This window comes from Taudactylus pleione, unplaced genomic scaffold, assembly GCF_031769625.1.
Source record: "Taudactylus pleione unplaced genomic scaffold, aTauple2 ptg000016l, whole genome shotgun sequence".
Lineage (NCBI taxonomy): Eukaryota > Metazoa > Chordata > Amphibia > Anura > Myobatrachidae > Taudactylus > Taudactylus pleione.
The window spans coordinates 44,576,610-44,601,502 of record NW_028284418.1 but is presented as its reverse complement, the minus strand read 5'-3'; the positions used below and the strand labels follow the sequence as shown (position 1 = coordinate 44,601,502).

At 45.9% G+C, this 24,893-nt stretch overlaps 1 protein-coding gene across 1 annotated transcript in view; it reads right to left on the bottom strand.

The window, feature by feature from the left end:
* Window positions 1-2,282, bottom strand: part of LOC148541994 (uncharacterized) — a 141,854-nt gene extending 139,572 nt beyond the window's left edge. Inside the window, exons 1-2 of the mRNA XM_088476742.1 lie at window positions 2,244-2,282; window positions 1,547-1,604 (exon numbers count right to left, since the gene is read on the bottom strand). Coding sequence (XP_088332868.1) covers window positions 1,547-1,604; window positions 2,244-2,282 — 97 coding nt within the window. The remainder of the gene's footprint in view (window positions 1-1,546; window positions 1,605-2,243) is intronic.
* Between the last annotated feature and the right edge of the window lie 22,611 nt (window positions 2,283-24,893).

The window sequence follows — 24,893 nt, the reverse complement described above, 5'->3', positions numbered from 1 at the left end:
TCACCCACTGCAGGAACAAGAAGGCGGAGCTCATGAGTGATCTCCAGCCCGGCTCTGGTAGTGGGCGCAGCAGCCAATGAGAGTTTGTCTGACTGTCATTGGCTGCTGAAACACACACATCGCTGCAGCGAAACGGGCCCCCTCCTCTCCATCTGGTGGCCGGCTGCGCACTGAGCGATGTGCGGCCAGCACTGCACTTATAGACTCTGGGGACTAGAGTGTGCCCAGAATCTATAGCGCATTCACAGGTCACTGGGAAAATAGCCGCAGCGGCCATTTTCCAGCCGTTTTTACAGGCGCAGACACCGGAGTCGACGTGGGACTCCAGAGAGGTAAGTTTTATGAGTGCAGAGTGTGCGGTGCGGGCCCCCTCTGGACCCAGGGGCCCGTGTTCACCGCACACCCTGCACCCATTATAAATACGCCCTGAGTCCAGGGGTATTTAAAGCCACATGTTTTTTTCAGTCTGCATCCTTCTGAAATGCTTTAAGAACTGCAGACTATGGCCCTGATTCAGAGCCGGACGCTCTGACCAGAGCGCTCGCTCTGAATCAGTGCCCACCTCCATAATTATGGAGCGTCCTCCTGGACACTCGTATAGCTGTGGGTCACCACCCACAGCCTATACGAGCGTGCAGGATGATGGTCGCGATGGTCTTGACCATCGCGACCATCGCCAGTGCAAGCAGAAGCCTGCGGTTGAGTTTCTCAACCGCAAGGCCAGGAGTGATTTTGGCTCTATCAGAGCCAAAATCACTCCCACTGACATCACTAGTGATGTCAGTGGGGGCGGCTTCTGACGGTAGGCGTTCCCTTGGGAACGCCTACGTCTGGCAGGCACGCCCCCGGCACGGCCACCAAAGGGGGCGTGCTGTCAGTCAACATCGACAGCACGCCCCCTTTGATCAGACACTACGAGCGAAGGAAAGTCCTTCGCTCGTCGCGTCTCGCGCATGCGCACGACGGAGCTCCCTCCGTCGCGCGCATGCGCAGTGCACACCATCGACCCACTTGCGAGCGGACAGCCGCTCGCGAGTGGGTCTGAATCAGGCCCTATCTTCACTACCAAAGGGGACCTAAGGACCTGTGGACCAGAAGCTTTGGATTGTTAGACACCATCTGATATAATCCGGATTATCAGCGGTGCACATACAACACCTATAAACATCTTGATTCTGGTACGCAAGCCTATGGTTACCCCAATGTTACTGGCTATATGTGCCATCTGCTATATATTTGCTATATATTATATATGTATCTTTGTTTATATATGCTGGCCAAGTGTGGACCTACAGTAATTAGAGAATACATTTGTTTACATTTGTGACAATATTACACCATATTGTGCCTTCTTCTTTTTCCTTACATGCTTGAAAAACTCCATTTGGAATAATTTTATTAGTATTTTGTCCTATTTCTGTTATGTGTCAGCTCACTTTAACTTTTTTCTCCTTTTCACAATTTTATCTTTGCACTTACCTTGTTTCCTTCCTTTTGCTTTTGAATTTATTAAAGTCACCATACAGTATACTGAAAAGACACTCACCAACAGCTCTTTCTCCACAATCAAGACAAGTCTCTGCGTTGGTAGAATTCATATTTGTCTATATTTAAACAAGTAAAATTTAAAAGTATTATACTACATTATAACACTTTCTTTAAACATAACATCAGATTTTGAATTTTTATTTTTTTATCTCTGTGGGTCAAATTAAAGCTTAAATCAGAAACTCCAGTATAATAGCAAAATAGCAAACTACTGTACATTTATTTATCACGAACATAAAGTCTGTCATTTAAATGGGTTATTGTCAAATATTAAAAATTAGAAAAGTACAGAAAAAATACAATTTCTGTTAGTATTGCCACTGGGTGTATTATTCTGCTGCAGTCGGTGATATTATCAATTACCATGGCAGACAAAATGCAGAAAAATATTGTATTCTATGCAATATAATTTATACTCCATGAATATAGTAATCTTCCTCTTCTATTATGCCTTTAATCAAATGTTCATATTTTATCATTAAAAATTATTAATAATTAGTGTTGACAATTATTTAAATAGAGCAAGCAGACAGAGAGGTAAGAGGACTCTGCTCGCAAGTTTACTACAGTATATACATATTTTGTGACTATGGCAGAGCAATGAAACTTGCGTATAATGCAGATACACCCTAGACAATATGTCGTCCGACCCGGCCGGATGTGACGACATATCGGGCACATAATCTAGTACGTACCCTCAATGTCACTGTGCTCCCACACATCATCAGCGACATTGCCCGTCGGACCTGCATGCCGATGCTGTCGCTCCTGGCATCGGCAAGTGAGTATGCATTTGCCAATGCCGGCACCCCTCCGGGACGCATCGCTAACAAAGTCGGTACACGCTAGACATCTGCATTAAGTATCTATCTATCTATCTATCTATCTATCTATCTATCTATCTATCTATGAGTTATATTATTTATTTTCTAAAAGGTTAAACATGTTCTTTAATAGTCTACAGGCATTTGTTAAAATAGATACTTACATTTGCAGAGTTAGAACAGAGCTACATCATGTCTGTCATCTCTGTCAAGTTGTTTACGACTGCACTTGACAACTACTGTAGCTTACGAAAGATGTGCAGCTTTTCTTTTTCTCATTTTACTTCCTTATTGCAGGTAAACCCCATTTGTACGAAACTGCATGTAATGTTTAACCTTTTCCCCTAAATATCTTTTTTACTGGCTTGAGGAAACAAACTTAAAAATTAAGACATACTGTAAGCCAATTAACACTCCTAGTTACTGTATTCACAGAATGAACACGTTTCACATACAGTACAGACATTCTGTGTAAAGCTGCATACACACGTAACGATTTTGTTAGTGAACGATTTTCGTTAATGATTTTCATTCAGTTTTTGCTTTGAAAAAGTGAACTATTTTTTGAAGTGTAATGAACGATTCTTTTAACGATATTTTCAACGATGAACGAAAAATGCTCCTTTCCTTAATAAAAATCGTTAAGTTGGTCAGTCAGAAATGGACGATGAACTACAAACTACAAACGGGAACGCACATGAACGATTATCGTTCATCGTTATAACTCAGAAACTGAACGATTTTTTGAACGATTGAACAATAACGACGTCGTTATAGTTAAATTGTTAAAAAAATTGTTACGTGTGTACGCACCTATAGCATGTATCCATCACACTGACTGTTCTTCTGTACTAGTGTGTAATACACATTGCAATGTTACAATTCTTAAAAACAATAGGATGCTCAGAATTACGTTTACTACATTGTTATTTTATAAATACTGTATATTAATTTAGCAATTTTGTATGCACAAAGGGCCTGATTCAGAGCTGAACGCTCTGACCAGGGCGCTCGCTCTGAATCAGGGCCCTCCTCCATGAAAATGGAGCGGCCTCCTGGCCGCTCGTATAGCTGTGGGTGACCACCCACAGCATATGCGAGTGGCCAAAAAGATGGTCGCGATGGTCTTGACCATCGCGACCATCGGACTTGCGATGGAGACCCTGCGGTAGGGTCTCCCTGCCACAAGCCCTGGAGTGATTTTGGCTCTATCAGAGCCAAAATCACTCCCACTGACATCACTAGTGATGTCAGTGGGGCCGGCTTCAGACGGTAGGCGTTCCCATGGGAACGCCTCCGTCTGACAGGCACGCCCCCGGCACGCCCACCAATCAACATCGACAGCACGCCCCCTTTGGTGCGAGACCCGGAGCGATGGAAAGCCCGTCGCTCCCCGGGTCTCGCGCATGCGCACGATGGAGCTCCCTCCGTCGTGCGCATGCGCAGTGGGGAACATCGACCCGCTTGCGAGCGTCCTGACGCTCACGAGCGGGTCTGAATGACCCCCAAAGTACTTGTATCCCTTATATGATGTGTAAAGTTACTTGGTATTAATAATCAAATTAAACAGTGATTCTCAACCTCAACCCTCAATATCACTCTAGCCATTTTGTTTACACTGATTAGCACATGCCAAAAACCTTGGTGTTTAGCAAATGACATTGCAGTTACGGTTGGCTAGACTTATGTGTGCTGTAAACACATTGTGTTATTTTTTCTCTGAAATTTGGTAATTTCCTAGTAAAACGTGGCAGCATTACTACCTGTAGCAAATATATTATTCTTGTGATTACAATAGGTTTTTGTTGTTGTTGTTGTTGCTACCAGATGTGCGTTTGCAACTGTAAACCTACTTATTTTCAAATATTTTAGCTCACATAGGGAGGGATATATCAAGCATTGTATTTTGAATGTGATACATCCCGCCACTTACAGCATGTGTAAGGGCGTATATTTACAACCGCAAAGGACAGCTTTTCCGATAACAGCTGACCTTTGCGGTATGAGAACTTCTGGGTTTATGACCGGGGGTCCTTCTGCACAAGTGCAACTATCAGCCAGCGCATGCACAAGCTGCGGGGGACCCTGGGCAGGATCCTGTTGGATCTGTCATGGGGCAAGAAATACAGCCTATAGGCTTCTATTAAGCAGGTACAAATGCCAGAAAGTTTCACTTTCCGGAGCTTTGTACATAAGGGAAATGCGGATACACCTCAGAAAACTACAGTGTTTGCAGGTTAGTACATTCTGCCCACAATACTCAGATCTTCTTTTTCTTTTAAAGATAATGGGGTTGAATCTATCGCATGCAAGTCGCAATGCGCATGATTCTCGCTGATTTCAGCATACTGCACATCCGCCAAAGAAAGAAATTGATTCCTTCGCATGCACCAGGTCAGGTATCCGCACACACAGGAGCGTCAGAGCAATTTTATGTTGGGGGGACATAAAATTGTTCTAGTGCCCCCCCTGTCCCCTACCCTCTGTCCTCCCTCTCTCTTACCTAAGTGGTTGCCGCGGATGGCCACGTTTAGAATTTTTTCCAAGGTAATTTTTTATTTTTAATCCACCCAGGTTAGCACAATGGAACTCATTCAGACCAGGTCGCAAGCGCTGAGCGCTCACAACTGGGTCGATGTTTAGGCCCTGCGCACGCGCAGCAGCCGCACTGCTCGTGCGCAAGCCCCGGAGCGAGAGAGAAATTATCTCGCTCCGGAGCTCGCTACAAAAGGGGCGGCTGTCGATGTTGATTGACAGCTCGCCCTGTTTTGTGGGTGGGGGGGTGGCTACACAAACGGAGGCGTTCCTTAAGGAACGCCTGCCGTTTTGTGGGCGGCCGCACTGACATCAGCAGTAATGTCAGTGGGGAGCTTCCTGCTCGATCAGAGCAGGAAGCTCCTTGGGGCTTGCGGTTGCCGAGACCCAACCTTAGGGTCTCGTCGCAAGCCACGATGGTCAACCTGGTCGGTCGCTAAAGCTGTGGGTGGTAACCCACAGCTTAGCTAGCGACCAGGAGGCCGCATTTGAAAAGTCAAGCGGCCGCCCTCATTCAGAACGAGCGCTCGCTTCTTGCGACCGCCTCTGAATGAGGGCCAATATGTGATAGCAGTGTTTAACCACCAGCACAACCTCCAACACCAATAAAAAGAGACAAATCAATGCTATGTAATAGCTCTCGGTAAGCTCTATGGCCACCCCCTTTTTGGAAAGTTGTATTTATGGTAAAGAAGGAAAACAAATAGCAACCCTGCTTATCCCCCCCTCACTTACTTTTGAAAAGTACATACAACTTATACACTGATTTAATAAGGCACAGCACTTACAGCAATGTAACATATTTTGTTCACATTTAACCACATGCACAGAAATGGCATTTAACACTCTGCTTTAAAACGAAGGCCTGTATTCAATTAGACGGGAAAAGCCGAGATCCGCGGAAAAGTATTGCTGATCTCGGCTTTTCGCGTGGAGAAAACTTGTCTCTGTATTCCATTCCAGCCGCTTTTCGCGTACGCGGAAACTCAATGCAATGTAATAGGTGAAAAAGATTCGCCTCTGAATAGCAGGAGAAAAGAACTGCAACATTTTTATTTTGGGGTGCAAAGATAGGGAAACCACTCAGAGCCCTTGGGACAGCCCCAGTAAGGACAACTGTGTCAAAAAATCCCGGAAAAAGTAAAAAGTGGGGGGACAAGCATAAAAACTAGCGAATAAGACTTTTTGGGGGTCTGCAAGGATGGGTCAGGTGTTTTTTTCATTGCAGGTGCATGTAGCAGGTGTGTTTTTCTAATTTTTTTTAAATTCACTTTAAAACATGCTAGCACCCATTTTCAAGTACCCCAAATTTGACAGGACTACTTATTTTCACCAAAAATTCTGCTTAATGCCATTCTTCACCACTTTTATAAAGACGCTAATAGCAAGCAATTGGCAAAATTTAAGCACCCAAAATAGCTTTATTAAGGCTATTAGTACTCATCTACAATATATTGATCCCCAATGTTAGTGCATCTTTTTGGGGGTACAGGCTGATTTCCCCACTTCTGACAGCACTTTCCTCCTGTTTCACATTCTCCGGGTCCCGTTTTCGCGTGGTTTGGAATTGAATAGGGTGAATAGCGAGGGCGCACACGATAAGTTTCCACGTCCAAAACACGCGATGTCGGTGGAAAGTCTGCATGCGAAACTTTATCGCGGGTGCGAAACCAATTGACTCTAAGGCTTCTTTTGGCAGGGCTTGGGATGAGAATACCTGAAACATTGACTAAAGTTATAATGCAAGTACCTAATCCGGGAACACATATGTACAGAAACACGGAAACAAAAAGAAAAGAAATATGTTGTACAGTATCTCCACTTTATTTCTTGTAACACTTTCTTCATCTATGAAAGAAATAAATAAGACAAAAAAATTTTGTTGCCCTTTTGCAGATTTTTTTAAATATAATTTAAAAAAGGTACAAACACTTAATAGATTATAGAAAGATAACTGAGGGCCTGATTCATTACGGATCGCAACTGCGATTGCAATAGCGATTACTCACTCAGGGCCTGATTCAGACCCATTCACTAGGCTGCGTTCGGTCTCAGCCAGGCGATTGTTGCAAACTGCGCATGCGTATAAGCCGCAGTGCCCGTGCGCAAAAGTCACTGCGATCGGAAGACGATTGCTCTCTGCATATTGCCACAACGCTAGTTTGAGTGACGGAATGGGGCATTTGTGGGTGGTGACTGGGGCAGGTCTGTGTAAACGGGGTGTGTTTGCACTAGCACAGGCATGGCTGGGCGTTTTTACACCAACTTAAGAGTGTGAATACAGTAATTAACACGGAGCGTCGGCATACACGACATACGAGAGAAATAAAGCCAGCGGTGTTCGCGGTGCTTGCGGTAGCCTAGAGTCTACCTTAAACACTGCGTGGTGGTTTGATCTCGCCCGATGGTACCAATGTTTTCATACACTTCCTGGAGATGACGTCTGAAAGTGGGCGTCTTTAATCCAGGCTGCTGGGTGTCTATTACACCCGGCGATCGCATGTTCAGACATAGGAGGCGTCCTCATACCTTAGTGTGCAATCGCATAATTTGCATATTTTCTTTCCTTAAGGCAGCAAACAAACGCAGCTTAGCTAGTGGGTCTGAATGAGCTCCCCAGGCTCACTGCGAAGATATGCTAAGCCTCTGCGATTGCTATGCCGTCGGAGCACAACATAAGGATGCCCACTTTACCTTATACACATCCGTAATACTTAGCAAGACTGCGAAACTATCAGTAACATCGAGTACAATCAGAACCTCTCACACACTTGGCCTTACTCAGAAATTGCTAACCTTCCGGTATGCAGTAAGAGCTCAGGCTGCGTATGGCATTGCAGTGCACGTATGGCTCATTTATGCACGCCCCTGCAATGGCATTCACATGCCCTGGCACGCCTGCTTTTCGCTGACCACTCCCGTCTCCACCCTCAAAAGTTACATCCTATCAATCACTCTGGGTCTGCAGGGGCAAACGCAGGATTTTTACAAGGGGGGTTTCCACACACACATATACAATATACTGTATATATATATACTGTATATATATATATATATATTCCATAGACAAAAAACCTTACGGTTTCACATGTCCCATTAAGGCTGCTTAGATATGATCTGAAATTTCACAAAACCTACTTCATTTCTGCCACTCAAACTTAAAAAAGCAATGAAATTCTGATAATTAAGGCTAACATCTTAATGGATGTGTTCCTTGCGCATTACAGATATGGTATGCCATCACACCCTGTGATTAACTGCAGATTCAGAACTCTCACAGAGTGAGATTGCTGTCACTCACAAAATGGTGGAGCTGCTAATTCACAGAATTGTTTGCTCATTGGCACATTTTGACTTAAGAACTATTGTGCAAGATCTAAAGATAACTGACTGCATATACGGATCTGTGAGATTTGTGATGCAGGCATCTGTGTAAAATAAATAATTCAAAGATGCACGCACAGATCAGTGCAATCCGTGCGGCTTGCATCTGAAAGAAAAAATCAATAAGACACAGATGCAGGGACGGATCAGTGAGATCTGCCATGCATCTGTTTAAAAAATGAATAAAAGTTTATATATATATATATATATATATATATATATATAATATGTTGCCCCTCCTCCCAAAGGAACAACCAGCCCCGGGCTCTGGAGACCCAATACTGGTTGTACTAAATACAGGGGACAAACAACACAGGGGTCCCCCGTATGGAGCACAACCAGCACCAGGCTTTTCAGGACCAGTCCTGGTTGCCAAAATACAAATGTGTAGGAACCCCTGTATTATCTAGAACCAGCACCAGACTTTCTAGTGGGGGGATAATGCCACATCCAGAGCAGCCCTTTCGCTGGGTCCCTCAGCCGAAGCATCGCCCCTGACTGCTAGTCAGACCAGGATGGGGATCCCTGGGGAGTTGGGGATTACCCCCATAAAGGGGTCCCCCTCTTCAGGGCACCCCAGGCCTGGACTGATAGCCCGGTGCTATCCCCGGCACCCCTGGCCAGTGGGTGCCAGATTGATAGTGTAGTGTGATGTATATGAAAGTTAAAATATTGTCTTTTGCAGTAGGGCTAAAGGTCCCGGCAAGCCTTCCCCGCATGCTGGTACTTGGAGACCACAAGTACCAGTAAGCGAAGGGGGGGGGGGATTAAGGGCCTGCTGGTACCTATAGTATCTAAGAAATATTAAAGTAAAACAAGAACACAGATTGTTTTAATAGTTTATTTTCCTGCACCTTCACCTGGGGGACGTCAGCCTTTAAGCTCTTTTACATGACTGACGCCTCCCCCAGGACTTCCACAGCATCTTTACCTGTAGGACGCCACCCATCCAGGACTTCCCCGGCATCTTCTTTCTTCGGCAGCTGTTCTCTGCTGCCTCCCCGCTGTCGGACTGCCATACCGTTACCTCGCACTGGCTTATATGAGCCAGCCGAGGTGGCAGGGCGAATATATCGCGAGCCGTGATTGGCTCACGGTGGCCTTCTTTAGCGGTGAGGATGGGACCTAGCAGGCTTGCACCATGTCATTAGGCCCTTCCCCTAGCAACAAAATGGCGTGATTCACTGGTCAACTAGGAGGGGGTGGAGCCAAATAATGCGAATCTAATGGAATCACGTCATATTGGCTCCACCTCCTCCCGATTGACCCGCGAATTGTAGCATTTTGCTGTGAGGGGGCAGGGCTTAAGAAGATGGTGCCTGCTCTCCAGTATGTCAGGGTGTGGGGGGTTCTGGGTACTCAGAAACACCCCCTGCATGCACTAGTCGGTCTGTGTAGTCACTGCGATCTCAGTCCCGATTGCAGTGGAGTGTTTGTGCACATGCAGTTGTGCACTGCGATGCATGTGCAGAACGCAACAATTGGCAGATTGCTTGCATAATCGCAGTTGCTATTTTTGCTGAATCAGGCCCTGAATCTGAAACCTTGCATAGCTTGCCATCACCTTTGGCAGCAAAGATACTAAGGAATGGTCTAATGCAGAGCCGAATTATAGACAGGGCGGATGGGGCGGTCGTCCAAGGGCCCCCACACTTTCGGGGCCTAATGCTGTGACATGCCTGCCCCTGTCAGGAACATTAAGCAAAGCAAGCCAAGCAGCTGGTAGTGTGTGTGACTGTGTGTGCTCGCAGTCTCCCTCTCTGTCTCCCTCCTTTTGTCTCTCTCTCCTCTCTTTTACCCTTTCCCCCTTACCCCCCCCCCTCTCTTCCACTCTTTCCCTCTCTCTCCCTAGGTAAGGGGCATAGAAGTGGCTGTGGGGGGTCGTGGAAATGTAATTGGTAGGGGCCCCCGCTAGCCTTAATCCGGCCCTGGTCTAATGCTAAAGTGACTAACAATAAAATAAAGGTAAATCAGTATAGCTAATACAGGACTGGGGCTTTGAGTGATTTTATGCATCACATGGTCTGTAGAAGAGTTAGGGGTAAATGTAAAAGCCTGCTATCTGCAGGCATCGATGAGTCCTGTGCAAGACTGCCTGATGTTTGAAAGTAGCAGTAATTTAAAAGGCAAAACCAGGTTGATTACACTTACCCCTTAGAGGAGATGTATCAAACTTTGTAAGAAGTGGTGAAGTTGCCAAAAGCAACCAATCAGCTAAAGATTCACAATTAGCCTCCCAGAATTCCTCCGTTCATATGAAATAGCTAAGTCATTAGTTGTACTGAAAGGGCCATAAAAGAAAAGTACCTTGGGAGTGTCATACAATATAGCAGTTAAATTAATGGTGTTCACTTTCTCCTGCAACAGAGCAAAGTATGAGATGGGTGTTTTCAGCATAGCAACTGGAAAAACATCCCTAACAACTTACACCACTTGATAAACATATTGATACACAAAAAGGACTACTCAGAGTAATGGAATGCTCAGAGAAATGTATGTCCATTTGGGGGGTGGGGTGGAAAAAATGGTTGTGAGGAAAGCTGTACTTGGACTGAAAGGGTAAATAATGTAACTAACAGTTGCTCTTCGAAAAAATCTGGCAGTTACTATTAGAGATGAGTGCTTTGGTGTTTCAGAAAACCGAACAAAGCAGAACTTTGGGGTACAGAGTCCCAGTTCGAAATCACTTTGTGGTTCTGAGTAGAACAGAGTCTTGACTTGAATCTTCTCACTATTCGGAATTCGGATTAAAAACTGGATCTCTCGCGTGTTGTATATGGGGCAGTTAAAAAGTAGGGGTGAGCGGGTTCGGATTTCTGAAATCCGAACCCCCCCGAGCCCCCCCGATCCGAGTCCGATCCGAGTCAGGCTCGACTTTTCCCGCCTGACTCGGATCTGACATCGAGGCAAAACGTCATCATCCCGCCTTCCGAGTCTCGCGGGTTTTGGATCCTATATAAGGTACCCGCGTCGGCGCCATTTTCTCACTCGGCTGTGGACAGTGAAGAGGGAGGGTGGGAGTTAGTGCTGTGTAGTGTAGTGTAGTGCTGCTGTTGTCCACTACTTCAAAGTCCATAGGGGCTGGCTGTGTTGTGCTGTGCTGCTGTTGTTAATAGGGGCTGTGTCCACTACTTCAAAGTCCATAGGGGCTGGCTGGACTGTGTTGTGCAGTCAGTTCTCCATAGGGGCTGTGTCCACTCCAAAGTCCTGTGCAGTGTCCCAGTCCTAAAGGGGTGCTGTAGTGTTGTCCAGGGGGTGCTCTGTCCATCAGGGGTGCTCCCCCCAAGTGCTAAAAAAATAATATATTTTCTGTGTTTGTGAATTGTGTGCGCAGTAGCCGCACGTGCATCAACAAAGTAGTGCCAAGCGTGCGCCTGTGTCATAAGTAAAGGGCCGGCTGGCTTGACCGTTAAAGGGTGCTGTAACCCCCGAAAGTACACTCCAGTCCAAACCAAAAAAAAATTATTTTCTGTGTTTGTGAATTGTGTGCGCAGTAGCCGCACGTGCATCAACAAAGTAGTGCCAAGCGTGCGCCTGTGTCATAAGTAAAGGGCCGGCTGGCTTGACCGTTAAGGGTGCTGTAACCCCCGAAAGTACACTCCAGTCCAAACCAAAAAAAAAATTATTTTCTGTGTTTGTGAATTGTGTGCGCAGTAGCCGCACGTGCATCAACAAAGTAGTGCCAAGCGTGCGCCTGTGTCATAAGTAAAGGGCCGGCTGGCTTGACCGTTAAGGGTGCTGTAACCCCCGAAAGTACACTCCAGTCCAAACCAAAAAAAAATTATTTTCTGTGTTTGTGAATTGTGTGCGCAGTAGCCGCACGTGCATCAACAAAGTAGTGCCAAACGTGCGCCTGTGTCATAAGTAAAGGGCCGGCTGGCTTGACCGTTAAGGGTGCTGTAACCCCCGAAAGTACACTCCAGTCCAAACCAAAAAAAAAATTATTTTCTGTGTTTGTGAATTGTGTGCGCAGTAGCCGCACGTGCATCAACAAAGTAGTGCCAAGCGTGCGCCTGTGTCATAAGTAAAGGGCCGGCTGGCTTGACCGTTAAGGGTGCTGTAACCCCCGAAAGTACACTCCAGTCCAAACCAAAAAAAAAATTATTTTCTGTGTTTGTGAATTGTGTGCGCAGTAGCCGCACGTGCATCAACAAAGTAGTGCCAAGCGTGCGCCTGTGTCATAAGTAAAGGGCCGGCTGGCTTGACCGTTAAGGGAGCTGTAACCCCCGAAAGTACACTCCAGTCCAAACCTAAAAAAAAATTATTTTCTGTGTTTGTGAATTGTGTGCGCAGTAGCCGCACGTGCATCAACAAAGTAGTGCCAAGCGTGCGCCTGTGTCATAAGTAAAGGGCCGGCTGGCTTGACCGTTAAAGGGTGCTGTAACCCCCGAAAGTACACTCCAGTCCAAACCAAAAAAAAATTATTTTCTGTGTTTGTGAATTGTGTGCGCAGTAGCCGCACGTGCATCAACAAAGTAGTGCCAAGCGTGCGCCTGTGTCATAAGTAAAGGGCCGGCTGGCTTGACCGTTAAGGGTGCTGTAACCCCCGAAAGTACACTCCAGTCCAAACCAAAAAAAAAATTATTTTCTGTGTTTGTGAATTGTGTGCGCAGTAGCCGCACGTGCATCAACAAAGTAGTGCCAAGCGTGCGCCTGTGTCATAAGTAAAGGGCCGGCTGGCTTGACCGTTAAGGGTGCTGTAACCCCCGAAAGTACACTCCAGTCCAAACCAAAAAAAAAATTATTTTCTGTGTTTGTGAATTGTGTGCGCAGTAGCCGCATGTGCATCAACAAAGTAGTGCCAAGCGTGCGCCTGTGTCATAAGTAAAGGGCCGGCTGGATTGACCGTTAAGGGTGCTGTAACCCCCGAAAGTACACTCCAGTCCAAACCTAAAAAAAAATTATTTTCTGTGTTTGTGAATTGTGTGCGCAGTAGCCGCACGTGCATCAACAAAGTAGTGCCAAGCGTGCGCCTGTGTCATAAGTAAAGGGCCGGCTGGCTTGACCGTTAAGGGTGCTGTAACCCCCGAAAGTACACTCCAGTCCAAACCAAAAAAAAAATTATTTTCTGTGTTTGTGAATTGTGTGCGCAGTAGCCGCACGTGCATCAACAAAGTAGTGCCAAGCGTGCGCCTGTGTCATAAGTAAAGGGCCGGCTGGCTTGACCGTTAAGGGTGCTGTAACCCCCGAAAGTACACTCCAGTTCAAACCTAAAAAAAAATTATTTTCTGTGTTTGTGAATTGTGTGCGCAGTAGCCGCACGTGCATCAACAAAGTAGTGCCAAGCGTGCGCCTGTGTCATAAGTAAAGGGCCGGCTGGCTTGACCGTTAAGGGTGCTGTAACCCCCGAAAGTACACTCCAGTCCAAACCAAAAAAATAATTATTTTCTGTGTTTGTGAATTGTGTGCGCAGTAGCCGCACGTGCATCAACAAAGTAGTGCCAAGCGTGCGCCTGTGTCATAAGTAAAGGGCCGGCTGGCTTGACCGTTAAAGGGTGCTGTAACCCCCGAAAGTACACTCCAGTCCAAACCAAAAAAAAATTATTTTCTGTGTTTGTGAATTGTGTGCGCAGTAGCCGCACGTGCATCAACAAAGTAGTGCCAAGCGTGCGCCTGTGTCATAAGTAAAGGGCCGGCTGGCTTGACCGTTAAAGGGTGCTGTAACCCCCAAAGTACACTCCAGTCCAAACCAAAAAAAAATTATTTTCTGTGTTTGTGAATTGTGTGCGCAGTAGCCGCACGTGCATCAACAAAGTAGTGCCAAGAGTGCGCCTGTGTCATAAGTAAAGGGCCGGCTGGCTTGACCGTTAAAGGGTGCTGTTACCCACAAAGTACACTCCAGTCCAAACCAAAAAAAAAATTATTTTCTGTGTTTAGCCGCACGTATATATCAAATCGATATAACATAAATGGAGGACCAAACTTTCTCCGATAAAAATAAAATAGAGAAAGATCAAGAACCACTTCCTCCTAGTGCTGAAGCTGCTGCCACTAGTCATGACATAGACGATAACATGCCATCAACGTCGTCTGCCAAGGCCGATGCCCAATGTCATAGTAGAGGGCACATACAATCCCAAATGGCAAAGTTCAGGAAAATGACCTTGAAAAAGACATTTAAATCAGCTGAAGAGAAACGTAAACTTGCCAATATGCCATTTACGACACGGAGTGGCAAGGAACGGCTAAGGTCGATCCCTAGTATGTTCATGACTAGTGGTTCAGCTTCACATGACGATGGAAGCACTCCTCCCACTAAAAAAATCAAAAGAGTTAAGCTGGCAAAAGCACAGCGAAGAACTGTGCTTTCTAAGAAGATATCACAAATCCCCAAGGAGAGTCCAAGTGTGGTGGTGGTTGCGATGCCTGACCTTCCCAGCACTGGACGGGAAGAGGTGGCTCTTTCCACCATTTGCACGCCCCCTGCAAGTGCTGAAAGGAGCACCCACAGTCCACTTGCTGATATGCAAATTGAAGATGTCACTGTTGAAGTACAACAGGATGAGGATACTGGTGTAGCTGGCGCTGAGGAGGAAGTTGGCGAGGAGGATTCTGATGGTGATGTGGTTTGTTTAAATCAGGCTCCGGGGGAGACAGTTGTTGTCCGTGGGATGAAAAAGCCCATCACGGTCATGCCTGGGCAGAAGACCAAACATTCCACCTCTTTGGTCTGGCAATATTTCTATCCAAATCCGGACAACAACTGTCTTGCCATATGTACCATATGTAAAGGTGAAATAAGTAGGGGTAGGGACGTCAACCACCTAGGAACATCCTCCCTTATACGGCACCTGCAGCGCGTTCATAAAAAGTTACTGTCAAGTTCAGAAACTTTGGCTCAGACCGTAAGCAGTCCAGGGACACCTAAATCCCGTTGTCCTGTTGTATCCAAGCGCCTGCAAACCACACCGTCAACTCCCTCCTCGTCAATTTCCTCCTTAGTCAGGATCGGAAGTAGTCCTGCAGGCCATATCACTGGCATGACTGACTCTCCTATCCGGGATTCCTCCGGAGGATCCTGCATTGCTACGCCTACTGCTGCCGCTGCTGCTGTTGCTGCTGCTGCTGGGAGTCGTTCATCATCCCAGAGAGGAAGTAGGAACACCACTACTTTTACTAAACAATTGACCCTCCAACAGTCCTTAGCGAGGAGGATGAAGTACGACAGCAGTCATCCTGAAGCAAAACGTATAACTGAGGCCTTGACTGCTATGTTGGTGTTAGACGTGCGTCCGGTATCCGCCATTAGTGCAGTGGGATTTAGACAATTGATGGAGGTAGTGTGTCCCCGGTTCCAAATCCCGTCTAGATTCCACTTCACTAGGCAGGCGATACCGAGACTGTACAGAAACGTCAGAAAAAGTGTCCTCAGTGTCCTGAAAAATGCCGTTGTACACAATGTCCACTTAACCACGGACATGTGGACAAGTGGAACAGGGCAGACTAAGGACTATATGACTGTGACAGCCCACTGGGTAGATGTATCACCTTACGCAGCAACAGCAGCAGCGTCACCAGTAGCAGCATCTCAGAAACGCCAGCTCGTTACAAGGCAGGCTACGCTGTGTATCACCGGTTTCAGTAAGAGGCACACCGCCAACAACCTCTTAGAGAAACTGAGGGAAATCATCGCCCAGTGGCTTACCCCACTTAGACTCTCCTGGGGATTTGTGATATCTGACAACGCCACCAATATTGTGCGGGCATTACATCTGGGCAAATTCCAGCACGTCCCATGTTTTGCTCACACAATAAACTTGGTGGTGCAGAATTTTCTGAAAAGCGACAGGGGCGTGCAGGAGACGCTTTGGGTGGCCCGAAAAATTTCTGGCCACTTTCGCCATTCAGCGACTGCGTGCCGAAGACTGGAGCACCAGCAAACACTCTTGAACCTGCCCCGCCATCACCTGAAGCAAGAGGTTGTGACGCGGTGGAACTCAACCCTCTATATGCTTCAGAGGATGGAGGAGCAGCAAAAGGCCATACAAGCCTATACATCCACCTATGACATAGGCAAAGGAGGGGGTATGCACCTGACTCAAGCGCAGTGGAGAATGATTTCCGTGTTGTGCAAGGTTCTTCAGCCCTTCGAACTTGCCACACGTGAAGTCAGTTCAGACACTGCCAGCTTGAGTCAGGTCATTCCCCTCATCAGGCTTTTGCAGAAGCAGCTGGAGAAAGTGAAGGAGGAGCTAAGACGGAGCGATTCCGCTCGGCATGTGGGACTTGTGGATGAAGCCCTTCATTCGCTTTGCCAGGATTCCAGGGTGGTCAATCTGTTGAAATCAGACCACTACATTTTGGCCACCGTGCTCGATCCTAGGTTTAAAGCCTATGTGGTGTCTCTCTTTCCGGCCGACACAAGCCTGCAGAGGTGCAAAGACCTGCTGGTGAACACACTGTCAGCTGAAGCGGAACGTGACACGTCAACGGCTCCTTCTTCATTTTCTCCCGCAACTGGGGCTGCCAGGAAAAAACTTAGGTATCCTAAGCAACCCGCTGGCGGTGATGCAGGGCAGGCAGGACCAAGTTTGGACATCTGGTCCGGACTGAAGGACCTGGCAACAATTTCTGACATGTCTACTGTCACTGCATATGATACTGTCACCATTGACAGAATGGTGGAGGATTACATCGGTGACAGCATCCAAGTAGGCATGTCAGACAGTCCATACCTGTACTGGCAGGAAAAAGAGGCAATTTGGAGGCCCCTGTACAAACTGGCTCTATTTTACCTGAGTTGCCCCCCCTCCAGTGTGTACTCCGAAAGAGTGTTTAGTGCAGCCGGGAACCTTGTCAGCGAAAGGCGTAGGAGGTTGCTTCCACAGAATGTGGAGAAGATGATGTTCATCAAAATGAATTATCAGCTCTTCCAGGGAGACCAGCCTCCAGAAGGTACAGAGGGACCTGTGGTGGTGGATTCAAGTGGGGACGAGTTAATACTTTGTGAGGATGAGGATGTACACACTGAAGAGGGTGAGGAATCGGTGGATGAGGAGGATGAGGATGACATCTTGCCTCCGTAGAGCCAGTTTGTGCAGGGACACATTAATTGCCAGCTTGTTTTGTGGGGGCCCAAACGAACCAATCATTTCAGCCACAGTTGTGTGGCAGACCCTGGCGCTGAAATGATTGATTTGTTAAAGTGTGCATGTCCTGTTTATACAACATAAGGGTGGGTGGGAGGGCCCAAGGACAATTCCATCTTGCACCTCTTTTTTTCTTTGCATTATGTACAGTTTGGGGCCTAGTTTTTCTAACTGCCATCCTGTCTGCCACTGCAGTGTCACTCCTAGATGGGTCACGTGTTTGTGCCGCCCACTCGTGTCGCTTAGCATAGTCATCCAGCTACCTCGGTGCAACCTTTTGGACATAAAAACACTATTGTGAGGTGTGAGGTGTTCAGAATAGACTGGAAATGAGTGGAAATTAAGGTTATTGAGGTTAATAATAGCATAGGAGCAGAAAAACCTACAAATTCTGTGATTTTAGCTGTTTTTATGCTTTTTTTCAAAAAAATACAGATCCAAAACACAAAACCCAGAACCCAAAACACGGAAGGGTGGTTTTGGCAAAACCAATCCAGATCCAAAACACGAAGAAAGATCCAGATCCAAAACCAAAACACAAAACACGAAAAGTGGCCGGTGCACACCCCTATTAAAAAGACAATGGGCAAAATTTACTAAGCGGCGGATTCTAAACCCCGGCGGTTTGGTGGCAGTTTGGCGGTGGTTTTGCTATCCGCAGATTTACTAAGGCCAAAACCACAGTCAAAACACATTTTGGAATAGAATATAACAGGGCTGTAATTTAGAAACTGCTGCAAAACCGCCACCAAACCCCCCGGGTTTAGAACCCACCGTCAAACCGCCACCAACCCACCGGGGTTTAGAACCTGCCGCTTAGCAAATTTTGCCCAATGGGTCTGATTAAGCAGAGGATGGAATTGCAAAGCCTCACACAAGTGGCTTTGCAATTGCAGCAGGAGGTGTCTGACACCTCCTTGTTGCATTTACGATCCTAGCGCTGCAAGCGAGGTTGCAGCCCCGGGTCACTATCAAAACCGATGGTCGAGCAGACTGCCTGGAATGGTTGGAGCAGTGTGGATATCCAGTGTTGAAAGTTAATAAAAAGAAGGGTTACTTATACTGTGACTATTCCTTAAAATAGGTTATGTAACAGTATAGAAGTTATTGAAAAAGCAGGGGTCCTGTGGATTTAAACTATCTGCAAATGTTGGTGCACATATTATTTTGATTATAATCTTCATGTATTCTTATCCTCATATTAACAAACATATACAATAGTAGGTGAGAACTTTCAGATCAAGATTAATCATAATTGGCCACTGGTGCTGACCATACACAAATTACCAGCAGACAGCATCTTAACATTCAAAAGGGTGAAACAATCGTGTATTGGACATGGATGATGTACAGTAATACTTCCCTAAACTTGAGGAAAGACCCAAGCTACCTCCCCTGTCAGGGCCGCAACTAGGGAGGGCTAAGGAGGCACGTGACCCGGGTTCCGGACTTGGGGGGGTGCCGGACTTGAGGGAGTGCCGGGGAGAGGCAGCCAAGAGGCTAGGTTGCTGCTCTTGTAGGTTTGAAGCCACATCTCGGCCTTGAGAGGCACAGAGACACATCAGTCTAATGTGGTGCCGATCGCAAGCCAATCAGTGCCCGCGGACTGGCAGCTAATCAGCAGAGGCTGCAGGTCCGTGAGCTCCAATTGGTTCACGAGCAGCCCAACATTACAATCCCCGTCCCGTCCCGCACCACCCCGAGCTCACCCACCGCACGGCCCTGGCAGGTAAGAGAAGGGAGATGGCTTAATGTAAAAGAGGCCTTACTGTGGCATAATGTGTAAGGGACCTTACTGTGGCATAATGTACATGGGGCATTACTGTAGCATAATGTATAAGGGCATTGCTGTGGCTTAATGTATAAGGGGCATTACTGTGGCTTAATGTATAAGGGGCATTACTGTTGCATAATGTGTTATAAGGGGCATTACTGTGTTGCATAATATGTTGTAAGGGACTTTACTGTAGCATAATGTGTTATAATGGATATTACTGTGTGGCATAATGTGTTATAAGGGTCATTAATGTGTGGTATAATGTGTTATAAGGGGCATTACTGTGTCACAAAACCACACTCCTTTTTGTCCTCTATGTTGAATATTGTTTTTTTTTTGGGGGGGGAGGGGCACCAAATTGTGGCCTTGCCCCGGGTGACAAAAATCCTAGTTTCGGCCCTGCCCCTGTGAGTGATTTGGACAGGCCTTGTATAGAATGAATGAATGACTGTTTTGTCCAGTTGCATCATATGTAATTATATCCTTCTTTATGGTGCCATATACTGGATTTTCTGCTTTTCCATTGTAATTAATTTAATTTGTTCTTTACAAATTGTACACATTTTGTTACTGTCGTCCGTGAAGAGAACCAGGGGTAAGGTAGGGTAGGGTAGGGTATTACTTGGTGGGGAGAATCAGCAGGGCAGTCAGTCAGTTGATTACAGAGTGTAGTGGAGAAGGTGATTGTAGGGCTGACTTTTAATGTTTTATAACTGGGGGTTTGTGGACTATTAATTTAATAATGCGTGCGAGAGCTAGTCATTTAACACTATGAGAAATATATTACTAGGTGATGGGGGCAGTTTACTTGATGGTGGAAACTTTTTCATTTAATAGTATTCACTTATTTCCATATTTCATGTACCTATACCCTTTTCCAAACAGGACCCCAACTTTCAAATATCCAGACAAGTGGCAGGTTGTGTAAAACTGCAAGAACAGGTAGAAGAGAGAGAGGAACAGTCTGCCATTGGTCCTAATTCTGGTGTGGCAGCCCCAATTTTGGGTTACAGCCCCAACCAGTCTAACACTACTCTGCTTGTGAAAGGTGAGCTGTCTGCACCCAGCACTGCTCATATATTTGCAGTGAATGCAAATGGGTTGGCTTGAAGCCTCACACTGATCAAAATGATGCCCAGGCCACTAGCACTGTGCCAGAAGGAAAGAATAATCGCCCAGGTGAGGAGAACAGGGCAGTTATTCTGTCCTTCCTTAACTCTGGCTCCTGGTCACACACCATTAGATGACTGACCATGTCCTTTCAGTGGTGTTCTGCTGCCCTTCAGAGGGCCCAAACCATTGCATTCCTCTGGAATGTATGCTGTAAATCTTTTGAGCTCTACATATAGATGTATACAATATTTTTGCACTGTTGGATGCATTTTTCAGCTGATGTTCTGCTCATTGTAAGAACAACTCAGCATCATGCCCTAAATCCTAAATAACCAGATTCCATATACAGAGCCACGTGCTGGAGCACACAGCTACAATTACCATCCAAGGTTATGTCAGTTGGGATTAAAGCCCAGCACCATAGATGTAAAGTTGGCAGATAGATAGGAATTGATTAGATACTGTCAAGGGGAATATATACTTCTAAAAAAAAATAATGGGCATATAAGTATTCTTCTCAATAGCAGACTACATTATTGTAAATGCACACTAAAGTATTTGATACAGTCCAGACTGCATTTAAGATTACTGCATTTGTAAAGTGTTTGGTTAACCTTTAATACATGTAAATGTGAGTGTTTACATTGTAATTATCATGATTCATTCGGCAAATAAATATGTTTTCCTCCATGTACTCTCACTGCCACACCCACACATTGATACAGTATGCTTCTGCCAGATACCATAGATAAGAAACGTAAATCTCTCTTGTGTGTGTTTTTGATACCATAAATCTTCTGGTAATTCCCTTTTTCTTCTGCTTTACATGTAATTTCCTTGTAGCTCGTTTAGACCATATTCAATTATACAAACTACATTGTGACACAACACCAGAAACAACGGAAAATAACACCATTTTGGACACTGAAACACCACTATGCAGAGCCTAATTAGAAATCCGCGGTGCCATAATCAAGGTACTGGTTTGTGCCCCACCCCCTTTTTTTTACATGCACCTTTCCAGCATATCAGTCTATTTACCCATATAGATCTTCATATTTCCACCACCTAAAGCAAACACTATTTTAGAAATTATTTCCATGACACTGTCTGTTGTAGAAAGGTACAGTAAGTCACTATTTATTATTAGAGAGCTATGTTGGGTTGCATGTAATGGCTATAGCCATGCATTAGTAGCACAGACACAGACTCTCCGTAATTTCTAAGCTGGCCATACACCTACGCGATTTCGGGCCGATTACCCGATTTTCTACGCGCGTACGATGAAACGTGTGGAAATCGTGTGGTTTTTTAGGTAGGATATGATGCGATGTGGACTCCCGCAGCTGTTAAAACATATTGTGTGATCAGATGTGCAGTCCATCTTATCCGTCGTGTTCGTATGCCGTTTATATCAGCATGTGATGCATCGTGCGTCTGAACATGCGAGCAGCGTCATATGATTGACAGTTTCCTGCCAACGCCCACTGCAAACAGTGAGTGGAGGAGAGCAGCAGCATCAGCCAGAAGGTGAAGATTCTTGCCGTAAACAACAGCAGATATATATTGTTTTTCTGCCCAGCAATGCCCACTGGCCACCAATTTTTCCCCTGCAGTGGCCATGTTTACTATATGCGCATACTGGCATTTATTTAGGGGCCTGTCCACACTGCCACACCTATGCTTAACCAGCAATGCCCACCTCTGTCCCACCTTTGTTTGCCCAGCAATGCACATTGGCCACCAATGTTTTGTATATGCATACTATATATACATAGGTATTTATATATGTATAAAATAATATACACTTGTGTAAACATTTAAACTTTATTAATAAAATGTCATCATTAAGGCTCCTGTTATTTGGGGGCCTTTTTAATTATGCAGTTCAATGGCCACCTCCACTATTGGGGGTGACCAGAATGAGTCCATTTAATTTTAAATGTTTTTATTTTTATTTTTTCAAGCATGTCCCTGGATTGGGAGCCTGAATTTATCACATGCTTTCTCGAGCTGGGCAGGCAGCATGAATGTCTTTGGCCCCAAAAATCCAAAATGTACAGCAACAAACAGAAAAGAAACCAAGTGTATACTGTGCTGGCAGAATTCAGTAAGCCATACCACGATGATGCCTCCATAAACTGGGTGCACACCAAGATCCAAAGCTGTGGTATTAATACCTCTACAAATTCATGGTGCAGCAGGATCCGTTACGTCCTTCGGTTCAGGTGATGGCAGAGACCGAGGAGTGAAGCCTGCAGCAGGAGGATGTGGGGGAATCCGGAGAGATATCTTTGGTAAGTAGAGACCCAGCAATGTGGAATGTCAGCAGTTATAAATTTTGAGTCCTACCATGCAAATTTTTAGATGTACTCCTCCTGCCACGGCACCGCACCATCCCCGTTAAAGTACGCCATATATTTGTCTCTGACCTTCTTGGCCAGAGCACTCCCGGTTTCCATGACCGTGGGGATCTCCATTGAGGGGAACGGAGCAACCTCTTCTGGATTTTCAAGGTTTTCCACTGTAGCTGTGCCCAATAACCTTTGCTGGGTGGCTTTCTTGCACAGGAAGTCATCACTACCCAGTCAATCTTATGCACCCTCAGATTGGCAGGAGGAGGTGGGTGGGGGAGGAGGTTGGTAGGAGGAGGTGGATGGGGTAGGAGGTTGGTAGGAGGAAGTGGACGGGTGAGGAGGTTGGTAGGAGGATGTGGGTGGGGGAGGAGATTGGTAGGGGCAGGTGGTTTGGGGAGGAGGTTGGTAGGAAGAGGTGGGCGGGTGAGGAGGTTGGTAAGAGGAGGTGGGCGGGTGATGAGGTTGGTAGGAGGAGGTGGGAAGGTGAGGAGGTTGGTAGGAGCAGGTGGGTGGGGGAGGAGGGATCAAGATGGTAGGGTGGGTACTGTTGAGAACAATAGTAGGTGGCTGGCAGTGTGGTGAGTGTAGGGGTGGCAGGAACTGCTGGCGGGGTTAGAATGCTAGTGTCCACTGATAGTAGAGACTGCCAAGCTTTGAATATAAGTTCTGAGGTCAGTCTCTCAAAATGGATTCATTGGTCTTGGACCATTGCTCTGAGTGCTGCAATTACATATGCAGCAAAGTGGTCATATTCATCAGGGGGCTTTAATAAAGGCTTCTCTGGCTTTTCATAATAGTGGGTCATCTTCCTCCTGGGTATTTTTTGTTGTCCAGCGTTGCTTTTTGGAAACTGGCACTGTTGGGGTTGTTGTCTTCACACTTTCATCCCCACTTGCGAAAAGGTCCGGCGTGCTGGGGATGCCAGAAGTCTGTTAACAGAAAAAATTAAAACAAATGTCATATATTAATTTTGTTTTCTATTCTTTCACAGTTCCCTACAAGCATGGAAGAGTGGATAGCCATTGCAGACGGGTTTGAGAGCCATTGGCAGTTCCCTAACTGCTGGGGAGCTATCGATGGGAAACATATTAGGATTACCCCACCGGCCAACAGTGGGTCCTACTACTACAACTACAAGGTGTACTTCAGTATTGTTCTGATGGCGGTGGTGAATGCCAACTACGAGTTCCTCTTCATAGATGTGGGGAAGAACAGCCGTTCTTCCGATGGTGGATCGTTTAAGAACACGGCATTCTACGTCCGGCTCACCACTAACACCCTGCATTTGCTGTCCAGAGAGGCTACCAAACATGGCCTAATTTACATGTTTGTGGCTGACGAGGCATTCGCCCTTCATAAGCATGTCATGTAGCCATTCTCACAGAGGGCCTTGACTCATGAGAAGCGGGTGTTTAATTACTGCCTAATTCGTGCAAGGCGTATTGTGGAAAACGCTTTTGGGATCTTGAGCAACCGATTCCAGATTTTGCATAACCCGATAAATCTGAGGGTGGAGAAGATTGACTGGGTGGTGACAGCTTGCTGTATACTGTCATATATTAATTTTGTTTTCTATTCTTTCACAGTTCCCTACAAGCACGGAAGAGTGGATAGCCATTGCAGATGGGTTTGAGAGACTACCCCTGACCACACGGGACCTGGCACTAGGTCACCTAATACCCCACATGCATCTGAATAGTTGGATATCAAAAGGTTTGACTATCCTTCAGGATCTTCTTCAGGGAAATGTTTTATTAATCTTTTCCCATCTTCAGTCAAAATACGGATTCCCCCTCACTACTCTAGTATTTTCAAATCGTGCATTGGGTGAGGGCAATGTCTAAACTTCCCAAAGTTCTTTCTTTGCCACCAAATCTGTTTTTAAGTAGATTGAACACTTGTTCATCTCATGGTGATATATACTTTTGGTACCAGCAGACGCAGATTTTTCCTGCTGATAAATCAGCAATGGGAATTAGATCATATTAAGATACATTTTAAATTGCTCCATCAGCTCTACCTTACATCAGTTAAACTTCATAAAATGAGGTCAACATGCTCAAAATTTTGGGTAGAAGTTTATCTATTGTCAAAAGTAATTGAGGTTGTCATTAGCCTTGACCTGGCTTTCGCTGTCTTGTATTGATGTCCCCCATCCATCCCTAAATCAGAACACTATCAGAACAAATTGTCCTAGCAGCTAGAACCTCATTGGCTCAATTATGGAAATCCCTAACTATTCCAACCTTAGCTAAAGTCATTGCTA